This window comes from Fistularia commersonii, chromosome 1 (genome assembly GCF_037954325.1).
Source record: "Fistularia commersonii isolate RoL2024-O1a breed Wild chromosome 1, RoL_Fcom_v1.0, whole genome shotgun sequence".
NCBI classification, from domain to species: Eukaryota; Metazoa; Chordata; class Actinopteri; order Syngnathiformes; family Fistulariidae; genus Fistularia; species Fistularia commersonii.
Window position 1 is genome coordinate 1010457 of NC_141284.1, and position 12944 is coordinate 1023400.

Consider the following 12944-nt stretch of genomic DNA (forward strand, 5'->3'; position numbering starts at 1 on the left):
CCGGATCTGTTTTTTATTTACAACGCAATTAACATATGTGGAAAACCACATTTGTTATCTTGCACGAAAATAATATCAACAAATCTCTTTTGAGCCGGCGTTCATACAAATGTCAGTCAATGAAACACAATGGAATTCATTCCAATCAGGATTTAATGTGTCATAATTGTGAGTAATTATAGTAATAATAATAATTTATAATTATGCATGCTTTGGTATTAATAATGGGTCATCAAAATTACTATATTGCATTATATTATTATTGTATTCTTGCTGCTGTTATTATTATCCTTATTATTATAATAACCACTACAAGGACTACGATGATAAAAAGATGGTGAATAAAGAAAAAGAGAAAAAAAAAAACAACATAAAGAGCTTCAACAGGACCTGCTAACAGAGGATTCCAATTGACTGAAAAAAGGTAATACTAATTAGAAAAATTAACAATACTCATAATTTCATGTGGTAACAATAACAACAAACAACAAATAACAACAAAAACAACAACAATAATATTAATGATAATTATCATTATTATTACAAAAATAATAATAATGCTAAGATTATTATCCTATAGTATTATATTATTGTATTATCATAATTATAAATAGTGCTACTGCAATCACTACTATTGCTAAAATGATAAATAGATAGTAAATTAAAACAAAAATCTAACCATCTAAGAAAAATATCTATCTAAGATAAGATAAAATAAAACAAAAGATAGAAGATAATCCCATTGGGAAAATTTGTTTGTCACAGCAGCGCAACAATATCAATATCAATATCAATATCAATATCAATATCAATATCAATAAAAATGATTATAAATAGAAAAAACAATTAAAAGGATGAAGACAATAACAAGAATAGGAATAGATAATAGAATGACAACAAGGGTAAAAATAAATAGAATGTGAATTGAAAGACAAGGATTTAAAAAATAGACATGGATATATAGACAAAAGACATCTATCTATCTATCTATCTATCTATCTATCTATCTATCTATCTATCTATCTATCTATCTATCTATCTATCTATCCATTGCATTAATCAATTACATAAATGCAGGGAAAAAATAAAATAGAACATAAATAAATAAATAAAATAAAGCTCATCTATTAATCGATCTATCTGTCTATCAACTGTATATGTAAATTACATAAATGCAGGGAAAAAATGAAATAAAATAAAAATAAATGAAATCAAGTAGAATAAAACAGAGTACTCAGCAATCCTGCTGTATAAATAAATGACAGAAATGCAGGAATAAAATAAAATAGAATTAATGCCTCTATCTATCTATCTATCTATCTATCTATCTATCTATCTATCTATCTATCTATCTATCTATCTATCTATCTATCTATCTATCTATCTATCTATCTATCGACGTACCATTCTGTGTGAACGAATCAAAACACGAGCAGGGAGGGAAGCAGGAAGTGACCAGCCAATGGCAGGCGAGAAGGGGCGTGGCCATGGCCGAACGTTGTTGTTGTTGTGGCTTCGGTTCACTTCCTGCTTCCGGCCCGGCGGAGCAGAGGAAGCCGCTCGGTGCAGCCCGGGAGCCGGAGGAGGACAGCGGACCGCACGGTAGGGCTTTACCCGGGGACCGAGAGGGGGTTAGCGCTGTAAAGAAAAGAAAAGAAAAAGAAATAAAAGTAAAAGTTAAAGGCGGAAGCGAGAAGGTTCGAGAGAAGGAGCGTCAGTCGCTCACAAGACCGCAGCATGTGATGCGTATTAGAGGGAACCAGAGGAGGAGGAGGAACACTGACTAGACTGGACTTTATTCACAACTCTACGCCTCCATTTGAACTTTCTGGAAAGGTTTGTGGTCCTGGTGGAGGTGGGACCAGCTCTGCGTTAGATCAGGATCCTCCATGGACTATAATGATGTTTGTTCTGGAGGTTGCAGATGCAGGTGGGTGGATGAGAAGAACCCAAGAGGAGTTTTGGTACTACTGGCAGTGGTGATGAAGAAGGTGGAGGAGTTTAAGTGCTGAGGTTCAACCGTCCAGAGTGGTGGAGAGGGTGGAAGAGAGTTGGAGGAAGGTGTGCAAGCAGCTTGGAACAGATGGAGGAAAGTGTCAGGGTCTGGTGAAAGAGGATGAAAGGAAAGGCGGAGAAGACGGAAGTGAAGAGCAGCCATGGCTTCTGGTTTGGAGACACTGAGAAGAAGACAGAAGGAAGAGGTGAAGATGTGGAGATAGTGAGGAGGACAGAGAGGATCGGGAAGGAGTCCACATGCTTGTGTTCGATGTTCTGGAGATTAGGTCACTCTGAGATGGACAGAGGAGGGATGGTGAAGATCTTTGGGTGGAGGGGTAGAGGACAGGGAGTGAGAGGAGAGGGATAGATGGAGGCAGATGATTGGCTGTGGAGACCCCAGAAGAGAGCAGCCCAAACGAGAAGAAGGAGTTAATTTATTTTTGTTTGTTTCTCGCAGGGTGGTGGACCACCCGCTGGATGAGTTCTCCAAACCAGAACCGGATCTGAGATAGAACCGTCTCCACCACCAAACATGGTGCACGTCTACAACTGTCACCCCTTTGCCTCGCAGCAGATAGTCCAGGTCGGTGGAGCTCAGATGAGAACCCGTCCAGAGCTGGTCAGCTTTGTGTAACGTAAAGGTTTGTGCATCAGGTGGAGCAGGAGCCGGGGCTCTTCTGCTGCGGGGGCGGAGCTCTGTTCGTCGTTGCCACCGGAGGATGCAAGGTAAGCATACATGTTGGCACAGAAATCAAGAACTAGACCCTTCGGACCATTGGGACCCTAGACCCTTTGGACCGCTGCAGACCTCACATTGTCTAGATGGGTGGACGAGAGGGTGAATGTTTGTCCTTACATGAGCTGTGAATGGTTGTATGCCTACATTATTACATGTGGCCCTCTGATTGGTCCAGGATGAACCCCGCCTCCAGCTGCCCTGGGACTCTTGAGTGCAGGACAAGCCATACAGATGATGAATGGATGAATGAGTTCCTATTGGAATGAGCTCCTTAATAACTACCCGGTGTGCAAATTGGATTAGCATGAAAGCTAAGCAAAGACAATACAATGATAGAAGGTTTCACGAGAACCCGGCCATCGAATTCCAAATTCAAAGTCTAATGCGGAGAAACTGGTTAAAGGATGAATGTACGTACGCTCGTGAGGAGACGGTCTATGTACAAGACAGCAAGGACTAATGTTCGTAGATGTAGATCGTTTGAAGTAGCTCAGAGCTGATGTTCTGACGGTGGTGGGGGACTTGATGTTGCGGTTCCTGCCAGGTGGAGGCCTACGACCTGGAGCAGGAGGGCTGCCCCCTCATCTGCCGCTTCGCCACCATGGGGACGGTGAGGAGCATCCGGCACAGCAAGATCGGTGAGGGGGGATGGGGATCGGTACTTCACCCGGCCCCACCGTGATAGCCTCAGAAAAAGTAGCATTAGCTAGAGATGCTAAAGACTCATCGTGGCTGAAAAATAAATATGCGACACGGCGGTGGCTAACCTTTAGCACTCTTTCCTCCCGCCCTCCCCATTCCTCTCAGGGGACTACCTGATGACCATTGAAGAGAAGAACAGCGCCACCTACCTGAGGGCCTACACCAACTGGCGTTACCAGGTTCTCCTCACTGATCTCCCTTGGCTTCTGCATTTGATAATCCCAGAATTGGTGTCTGTTCGATCCCCTGTCCTCCGTTCACCAAACCTCTCGTTCTCCACAGGCCGAGGAGAAGGCCCGGGTCGGGGTGCGCCTGCTGGGCCACCTGCTGCGAGGCGCGTCCCAACGGGGCGGTGCTCAGATGGAGATCATCGAGATCCCCATGTCTGAGCGGCCCGTCGCCGTGGCGTGTTGCCCGGTAACAGGCGACCTTGTAGTCGCCTGTGACAAGACTCTGGTTCTGTTTAATCTGAGGCGACAGAACCAGCAGAACCTGGTATGAGTTCCTTTCATGGTCTCCAGTAGAAGACAGTATCAGATCATTGTAGGCGGCGCGGTGGTGAGCTTCTCCAGCTCACAGCAAAAAGGTCCTTGGTCTGATTCCCCCAGGCGGGCCTTTCTTTTTGGTATCTCCATGTTCTCCCTGTGTTGGTGTGGGGTTCCTCCCACAGTCCAAACTCCATACAGGAGGTTCACTGGAGACCCTACATTGTCCACATGTTCGCATGGTTCTGTGACTATATGTGGCCCTGTGAAGGATCCAGGTGGAACCCCACCTCTCGCCCAATGACAGCTTGGATGGGTTCCACCAACCCTGAGTGAAGGATAGTTGGCTGCCATGGCGTCACCAGATTACCAAACTTTTTCCGTCTTTTTCCAAGATGGAGAAGCAGCAGAACCCGGGTCAGCAGGGTACTCCGGGCTCCTCGCCGCAGAGCCAGCACAGCTCCAGCCCCACTCCAGGTAAGCTCCAGGGAAGACTACTTTTAAAAGCTTTTGATGAAAAGGAGGACAACTGACGGGTCATCTTCCTCTCAGGTCAGACATCCCATAATTTCCCATTTGTGGACTTTGAGCGCTCCGTCATCCTGCATCTCCCCGGGACCAAACCCAAGCAGGTACCTCTGGCCTCCCCTTCACTGCCCTTTGGTTGTCTTTAGCTCATCAAGCTTTAGCTTCCTAAGCGCCGGTTAGCATTGACGCAAAGGAGCCCACAGCGCCACCCGGTGGCCGTGACTTGAAAAGCTCAACGCAAAATTGACAGACTGGTGACCGATGTCAAAAATAGATACGACCTATGAATGGTCGCAATGTTTTAAAGGCCTTTTCTATGTGTTCATTTTGTTAATACATGCATAGCCTGCATATGAGGCTGATAAACCAGCCCCCGGTTCCTTTAACGCCTCTTCCTCCTGTAGGTGGCGCTGTGCAGCGGCTACGTGGCGGTCCAGGCTGAGCTGGAGGTGCTGGTGCTCAAGCTGAATGCGTACTCAGAGCCCAGGATGCTGGAGGAGGTGCCTGCAAGGCATAGACAAGGTCAGGAGTTCACCCCTGGACGGTATCTTCTACAAGCAGGTCCCGGCGAAGTCAGATTTTGTTTCTATGGCGCCAAATCGCAACTCGGTCGTCTGACGTCGCTTGCCAAGCAGAGCAGGTCTGGACCACATCTTTAAGATGCTCTACAGAAACCCACCAGTCCTCCCAGGTGCAAACACCTGGAGATAGCACTGGGAAAACAAGTATGCTAGAGGCAAAGAGGGTGTGAGGGCTGGGACGCAACGCTGGTCTTATGAATATTACCGCTAGCGCTAAGAGTTACGTGCTAATAGATGATACGATACGATAACGGCTTAAATATTCGTGAGTAGATCAAGCCCCGCCCCCTGGGAAGCTGCCCAATGAGAGGAACCCATGAGAAGCCACGAGGTCACGATGACACACTGATGAAGGGAAATGAGTGCAGACGGGACAGGAACGAGAGGTGCATCATGAGATGTCCCTCAGATCAGCGAGCCCATGGCACCAACTGGGGGTTAGCTTAGCGCTAACATAGCGACGGCGTCGTCTGACCGCGTCCTTCCACCCTCAGACCACGATGTCGACCCGGGCGACTTCCTGCTCCTCCCGAAGCACCAGGAGCTGCTGGGGGAGCAGGCCGAGGACTGCGACATCTCCGTTAGCATCGAGAAGACGGGTCTGGAGGACAGGGGCCAGTACACGCTGTCCTACGTGCTCTTCAGGTGCTTCCTCCTCTTCAACCGTCTCGCTCCACCCTAAGGAAGGGGTTAAGGTTGACGTCCTCCTCCCTCCCCCTGCAGACGCTTCACCCCGGACTACTTCCAGGGCTGCAGCGTGGAGGAGACGCAGCTCCACTCCCTGCAGCTCCACCCGATGTTCACGAGTGAGTGCTCCATCGGGGAGTTCCTCTTCCCGACATTGGACTGCGTCCCAACGGCGTCCCCCGACCTTCTGTCCGCAGGCGGTCCGGCCACAGCGGCGGCCTCCTCCGACGAGCCGTCCTGCATCTTCTGCTTCTTCTCGCTCCCCAGCGCCGGCTACCTGTACAGCCTGAAGGGCGGCGTGGAGCTACTCTCCACCTATCAGTATCCAGAGAAGGTCACGCAAGCAGTTGTGACGGACACCCTGCTGCACGTCATCACCAGGTGAACTGGAGTTACGGACACCGTGGGTGTCTAATGGACGATGAATACAGGTCATCAGTGTGTGTGTGTGTGTGTGTGTGTGTGTGTGTGTGTGTGTGTGTGTGTGTGTGTGTGTGTAGGAGCGCCCTGCAGTGCTTCACCGTCCGCTGTGCCGCCGTAGCCGCCCGCATTGAGGACCCCTACATCGACACCACCATGAGGGTACTAGTCAGAGAGCTTATGAATTTAGCTTCAGGCTAACTCACGCTAACTCAGGGGTCTCCACAGCCAATCATCTGCCTCCATCCAACCTTCTCACACCATCTCCCTCCCTGGTCTCTTCCCCTCCACCATCAACCTCCTCTCTGGTCTTCCTCCAACCTCAGCAATCTTCTACCCAGATCTTCTCCACCCCTCTTCTGTCCACGTCCAAACCATCTCAGTGTGACTTGATCTCCAGAACATCTAGCAGAACATCTAGCCGTAGAAGTGTTCTTCTTTGCAGACGACTGCTGGACAAAAACACAGGGGCGGGACATGTAGACCTGTCAATCAGTCCATCAAGGAAATGTGTGTGTGTGTGTGTGTGTGTGTGTGTGTGTGTGTGTGTGTGTGTGTCCGCAGGCCTGCCCGCCCTCCAGCCTGGATGTGTGCGCCCTCCGCATGCAGCTGTTCATCGGGCTGCGCGCAGTGTGTGTTCACGGCCGCCACGTGGTTCTGCTCTCCACCGCCGACTCGGAAGCAGCCGACGAGTCCGAGCGCAGCACGCCGCGCAGAGGCCTGTATGTCCGCTCACACACACACACACACACACACACGACGGGACTCCTATCCTCTACCGCATGTGTCTGTGTGTGTGTGTGTGTGTGTGTTGTGTATTTTAGCGATTTGAAAGAGCACACCATGCTGACCGGTATTTTCCAGGCGGTGGGAATCGATCCCACAAGCAACCCGGCTCTGGAGAGCCTCCTATCACGCCCCTTCCTGTAAGGCCCGACCCCCCAAAAACGCCGCCACCCCTTCCCGCCCAGACGCCCCCGGCCGAGCTGCAACGCCATGGCGACAATCGTCCGAGGAAGACAAACGTTCCCATGGCTATTGTACTTTTTAATGTGGAACTTTGACTTCCGAGTGCTGCTGAGCTTCACCCCGTCCATAAGTTTAGGCATAAAGTGGAGCAAAGTTACATTACATTACATTTGGCAGACGCTTTTATACAAAGCGACTTACAATAGAGGACATAAGGACTGCAAATACACTTGCAAATACAAGATGCACAGGAAATATACAGAACAGTAAGCTTGGGTTAGTGAGTTTTTTTTTTGTACAAACGTACACACACACACACACACACACACACACACTGCATAGCCTAACTTGCTGCCTAACCTGATCTGGGGCATCAGTGCAGTAAAAAGTCCTGAAAGAGAAAAGTTTTTACCTGTTTCTTGAAGGTTGAGAGAGATGATGCTGGTCTTGTTGCTTCCGGAAGTTTGTTCCACCACTGAGGTAGTTGAACTGAGAGTTAAGTTACATTTAGCATAGCATTGTAGCATTAAGTGTGTGAGCTGTAAGCTAAGGATAGAGCACCGAATGAAAAACTCCCCCCAACCTCCTCCACCGATCTTAAAAAAAGACAACAAAATCTGGTATCTGGAACGGGTTTCAGTTTATTTCGCAAGGGAAATTTATCCAAGCAAAGATTTCTGAGCTGGGCCACAGAACCGGTTCCACTCCTGCGTCCGGGTTCCACCAGTCCGTTATCGCGATTCTTTTTAGCGTGCAGTTCTGCCTACATCCACCAGGGGGAAGCGCAGCGAGCTTAGCATTGAAACCAAAGGGAACATTGTAACCTCGTTCATTCAGAAGGACAGTAATTATGCTAAAGCTGGAGCTGGTGTGTCTTTGCAGCTCGGTCTTCTTCAGCGCCCTGGTCCAGGTCCTTAACCGTACCCTACCCTAACCCCCCCCCCCCCCCCCGCCCCCCCGGTGTGACTAACCCGGTTTGGACTGACACCAACGCCGCTTGCAAGCAAACTGGTCGAACCCGCCTTTCCCGGTGCTGCGTCCGTCACCCAATCAAGACGGAACTCTGTCATATTTACTAGCTAGCTATGTTTTTATTTTTATCCATCTGGTTTGGATATCTCGGCATAAGGCCTCCTAGCTGGACTACGCTGCCGATGAAGTTGGGACGTAAATGTCGATGTTTACCCGAAATAGAACAGCGCTGCGTGTTTAATCATGCTAACGTACCCATTAATGGCTCACTAACTGCCGTGTGGTTTTGTTTACTTTTTCGTGCTGGTTGTTTTGCTTTCCATTTGGATTATTCTTATTTGTTATTTTCAGATTTAGACGATCCAAGTGAGAAGGAAAGTTTCAGTCGTGTTTAGCAGAACCTGTGTGTGAGTGTTTAGCTTAGCATCACCGATTCGTCTACAAACGGCCGGCATTTCAGAACCGCGTCGGAATACGGCCGAAGCCACCGGATTCACCGACGCGTTTCCGTGGTCGGACCGAAAAGACGAAGGTCTTGCGGGTCCGGTTCCCCCCCTTGATCCCTCCTCTCTGTTTGACCCCTGACCTTCAGGGGCAGGAAGTGGACCATGTCGTCCCCCAAGCAGCCCAGCACGGCGGGACACGGGTGGAACCTCTACGTGGTGGAGAGCGTCCCCCCCATGACGCTCTACCAAGAGATGGTAAGCCTTTCCTGCATCTGTTGGCGTTTCCAGAAGTAGATGATGTAAAAGGTCACCACAGAGGAAGTGGAAGTCAGTCAACTTCCTGTTCAGGCGACGTCTCCGTGTCTCTGGGTCAGGTTGAATACTGCCAGCATTACATGGAGACCAACCCTGAGGCCCAGAGTCTCCATCACCTCCTCAGCGAGGCGCACCTCCTCCTGCGCACCACCTTGCTTTCGCCGTCACCACGGCGACGCGACACAACCGGAGACGGCGACGCGTCCTCGGGGGTCGGGGCGGAAAGGCAGGAGGCGGAGAAGGCTCTCCGGGAAAACTGCGCCCGGCTGGGCGACTGTTTTAGCAGGTGACGACATCCAGGAGAAGCTCGTCCCCAACGGGCCAATGGAGTGAATCCTCAGGAACGAACTGTGCTCCTCTGCGTCGAACAGGGGCAACCAGAAGGACTGCCACCTGGCCCTGCCCTACTACCGGATGTCCGCTCTGTCCGTCACGGAGGTCGTGGCCAGGAACCGCCCTCTTCCCAGCAGCCCTCACTCCTACGGCCCGGGCTTCCTCTTCTACCTGAGGCACTACCTGCTGGAGGAGACTCAGCAGACGCTCAGTCAGGTGACTGCGGGAATCTGGGCATCTCCTTTCCCCGCGGCGCTCCGAGCTCACCGATGATGGCCTCTCCGCAGGAAGCCGCCGATGAGATCATCGACATTTTCAGCCAATCGGAGCCCTCGCAGCTGGTCAACGTGTGCGCCAGCCCGTCCATGATCAACGTCTGCTCTGGCCGGACGCTGAGGATCCTGCGGCAGCTGGAGGACACCATGGGCGTCTCGGTGCCTCTGACCATCACTATGGCGACCATGCTTCTGCGGATGGGCGACACCGCCCAGTACGCCCAGCTGATGGACCGGCACGCCGAGGTCAGGGCGGTCGAACCGGCGCTTCTTCAGAAGACGAACCTCCCGATGCCACTTTTTCTGTGTCCGTCCGTTGTTTGCGCAGATGGCGCTGGTGTACGGCTTCATCGAGGAGCCCAGGCTGCTGCTGCACGGCGGAGGAGGAGGTCAGCTCGCCCACGTCAGCTCCACGGAGTTGACCCATCAGCTGGCTGTGGCGCAGCCGGGGCTTCTGGTCGCCGCCATGGTGGCTCTGCACGAGAACAACAAGGTGCAGCTGGAGCAGGCGGACCACATATTCAAGGTGTGTGTGTTAAACTGACGCTATCTTCATCCTGCTGGTCCCCAGGCTACCTCTTCTCCGTTGTGTACTCCAATGATACGGGTGTGAACGTGTCAGATGCTGGGGTGCATCTTTATGCTGATGACGCTGCCGTTTACGTTGACTCTTGTTCAGGCTACTGAGTCCCTGCAGAAAGGCTTTTGCCACGTAGCCACAGGTGACGCCCTCAGCATGCAGTTTTGGGGGACATGACTCAGAGGTCCTGCTCCTACAAGCTCCTGGAGACACTTGTGAAGAACCTGAGGCATATTTCTTTTTCATGATAGCTTCCACTGGATGCCTTTGAATGGTCACCAGTGTTCACCTGCTTCCCTGAGAATCGGCCATTGATGTACTTTAGTATAAAAGGCAGTACTCTGATTACTGGCCACCTCCGTTTGTACCTTCATAGTACGGAGAAGTGCCGACCTTCACTCTCCCTCCACCAGATCATGTTTAACTGTCTGGTTCATTAGCCTGAACTGAACTGTTGTCCGTTCTGCACCTTCTGCACGGAAGCTGACTGTGCAATTCAACGCACCACCAAGTCTGCAGCCTCCTGTCACCGAGAGCTGCAAGTCCACAGGGTCCCATTCACTGGCGGTTTACGTGAAGAATGTCGGGGCGCAATCTAGCGCAATTCTCCTTTGACATCTGCTAGCAGCTAGTCAGCGTTCACAAACTCCAGAGTTTAACCCGCTATTGATTTCCTGTCGTTTGCCTCCAGGAGTTGGGCTGCGAAAACTCCTTACTGGTGGACTTCTGGGAGGCCACGCTGATGGCGTCGTCACAGGAAGCCATCATCCAAGAGCTCCTGTTCCGACTGGCCTCCGTCTATATCGACCGCCTCGCGCAAGCTAGCCCAGAGGTGCACGCCAAAACTCGGCAAGCGGCGCCAACACGCCGGCCGCTGAAGAGCGCCGACGACCTGGTAACTCGATACTGTAGCTTCCACAGAGTTGGAAAGCACATGCAGTCCTCTTGGTGCAGAAATCAATCCGGTTCCCGGGGTTCGTGTTGGGTGACATCTGACTAGCGTTAGCATCCTGCGCTAACCTGTCTTTCAGATCAACTCCTGCTCCCACTACGGCGCTCTGTACCCGTGGCTCACGGTGCTCATCCCGCCTTACGCCGCCACCTCCCTCCACCAGGAGGCCTTGCGCAAACTGCAGGTACCTTCCATTCTGAGAAAAGTTTCCCGATGTTCTCCGTCACCTCCAACCACGGCAACCCGCTGCCTTCCAGTCGCTCCTGTGCGGCCCGTCGCTGTCGGCCGGCTCCGTCACGCCGCTCCTGGAGAGTCTGTCGGAGGAAACCCTGTGGGGTTTCAGCCTGCACCTCCTCTGCGCCACCAGAAGGGGGCAGTATCACAGCAGCATCGAGAAGCTGCTGGACCGCTGCCCGCAGGCCATCATCGCCTACGCCAATCACCACCTCCAGGACAAAGACATGGTGGGTTGAACCTGCAGGAACACCTGGACGTTCTCCCCGGCCGGAGGGTCTGAACCCGTGTCTCCGCTTGTGTTGGTGGTCCACCAGGCGCTGTGGTGGCAGAAGCTGCTCCCGGAGCTCTGCAACAGGACCAGGGTCGCCTCGGACAACCTCATCCTGCTGGCCGCGCTCAAAGGTGCGTCCCGATGGATTATAATCTGCCCATCGGAGGTAGAATTCATCTGTCCGTGAGAGGTGAAAAATAATCTACCCCTTAAAGGTAGAATTTAATCTGTCTTTTTAAAATAGGCAATGATATGTTTCTCAAAGGTGGAGTAGACCTGTCGGCTGAAGGTCTCTCTAATCTCAAGTCTCAAATAATCTGTCTCTCAAAAGAAGAAGTTGAAAAAAATAGTAAAAATCTGTCCCTCAAAGGTAGATTAAGGGTAGATAATTAGATAATAATCTTTCTGTAGAGGTAGAATATAATCTTTCTGAGGTGGAATTAATCTGTCCCTTTTAAATAGAATATAATCTGTCTTTCAGATACAGAATATAATCTCTTCTTCAAAAGCAGAATATAATCTGTCTTTAAGATACAGAATATAATCTGTCTTTAAGATACAGAATATAATCTCTTCTTCAAAAGCAGAATATAATCTGTTTTTAAAATACAGAATATAATCTGTCTTTAAGATACAGATTATAATCTCTTCTTCAAAAGCAGAATATAATCTATCTTTAAGGTACAGATTATAATCTCTTTTTCAAAAGCAGAATATAATCTGTCTCTCAAAAGTAGATTCTAATCTGCCTCTGGAAGGTGGAACAAAGGTAGAGTGTAATCTGTATTTTAAAGTTGAATATAATCTTATAATCTGTCTCAAAGGCAGACTATAAACTACAGGTGAGGGTCCACAAATAACGCTAATCTCCACGGCAACAGAGACGCTGGTGGTGGTTGCCATGGAGATGAGCCCTGCAGAGTTCCTGGAGCTGTTACCTGACGACGGCACCGCCTCCTATTTCTTGCCTCACCTGCTGACGTGCAGCCAGAGACACCTGCTGGCCTGACACACACACACACACACACACACACACACACACACACACACACACACACACACACACACACACACACACACACACACACGTCCTTTTGAAGTAAATTAAACACTGGAACTAACCTGCATTATTAGTATTATTATTATTATTATTATTGTTGTTTCCCATGTTTAACAAATAAAATTTGGGTTTTGATTTTCTTTTTGTTTGTTTTATAAATAAATTGAACCCAGCTGCGAATTCAAAGCGACCATCTTGTCCCTCATTGGTGCTTCTTCTCGTCACCTGGTGGTGGGAGGAGCTCCGGCTGCAGGGGATTCTGGGAGATCCTTATTTTTTGTTTTTTTTTGAACCCACTGCTTGTCAATGTTGACTTTGCCCCCCCACATGGTCAGTATCTTCTGTCTGGCTTCAGGAATCCATCCATAAGGAGCTGTCAATCACTTATCAGCCT

At 49.9% G+C, this 12944-nt stretch overlaps 1 protein-coding gene across 3 annotated transcripts; it reads left to right on the forward strand.

The window, feature by feature from the left end:
- The first annotated feature begins 1526 nt into the window (after nt 1-1526).
- Nucleotides 1527-12736, forward strand: hps3 (HPS3 biogenesis of lysosomal organelles complex 2 subunit 1). 3 transcript variants are annotated; one of them, XM_086172887.1, is made up of 26 exons: nt 1527-1602; nt 2456-2581; nt 2653-2724; nt 3282-3375; nt 3545-3618; nt 3722-3934; nt 4320-4401; nt 4477-4556; nt 4857-4974; nt 5528-5678; nt 5757-5839; nt 5918-6101; nt 6221-6302; nt 6705-6862; nt 6965-7066; nt 8674-8782; nt 8902-9128; nt 9214-9391; nt 9463-9696; nt 9779-9976; nt 10722-10925; nt 11062-11166; nt 11240-11446; nt 11534-11621; nt 12372-12498; nt 12535-12736. In XM_086172887.1, coding segments are annotated over exons 2-26 (3222 nt in total). In that variant the 5' UTR covers nt 1527-1602; nt 2456-2530; the 3' UTR covers nt 12536-12736. The 3 variants fall into 3 exon arrangements, with proteins under 3 accessions (XP_086029013.1, XP_086028931.1, XP_086029094.1); XM_086172805.1 differs by having other exon boundaries at nt 12372-12736; XM_086172968.1 differs by lacking the exon at nt 6965-7066 and having other exon boundaries at nt 12372-12736.
- The last annotated feature ends 208 nt before the right edge of the window (nt 12737-12944 follow it).

Bases quoted from the DNA above. Each gene is read 5' to 3' on its own strand.
- hps3 (XM_086172805.1), top strand. From the start codon at position 2,531: ATGGTGCACGTCTACAACTGTCACCCCTTTGCCTCGCAGCAGATAGTC. The intron at 6,863-6,964 runs GTATGTCCGCTC...TGTGTATTTTAG, and splicing joins AGCACGCCGCGCAGAGGCCT to CGATTTGAAAGAGCACACCA. The intron at 11,167-11,239 runs GTACCTTCCATT...GCTGCCTTCCAG, and splicing joins AGGCCTTGCGCAAACTGCAG to TCGCTCCTGTGCGGCCCGTC.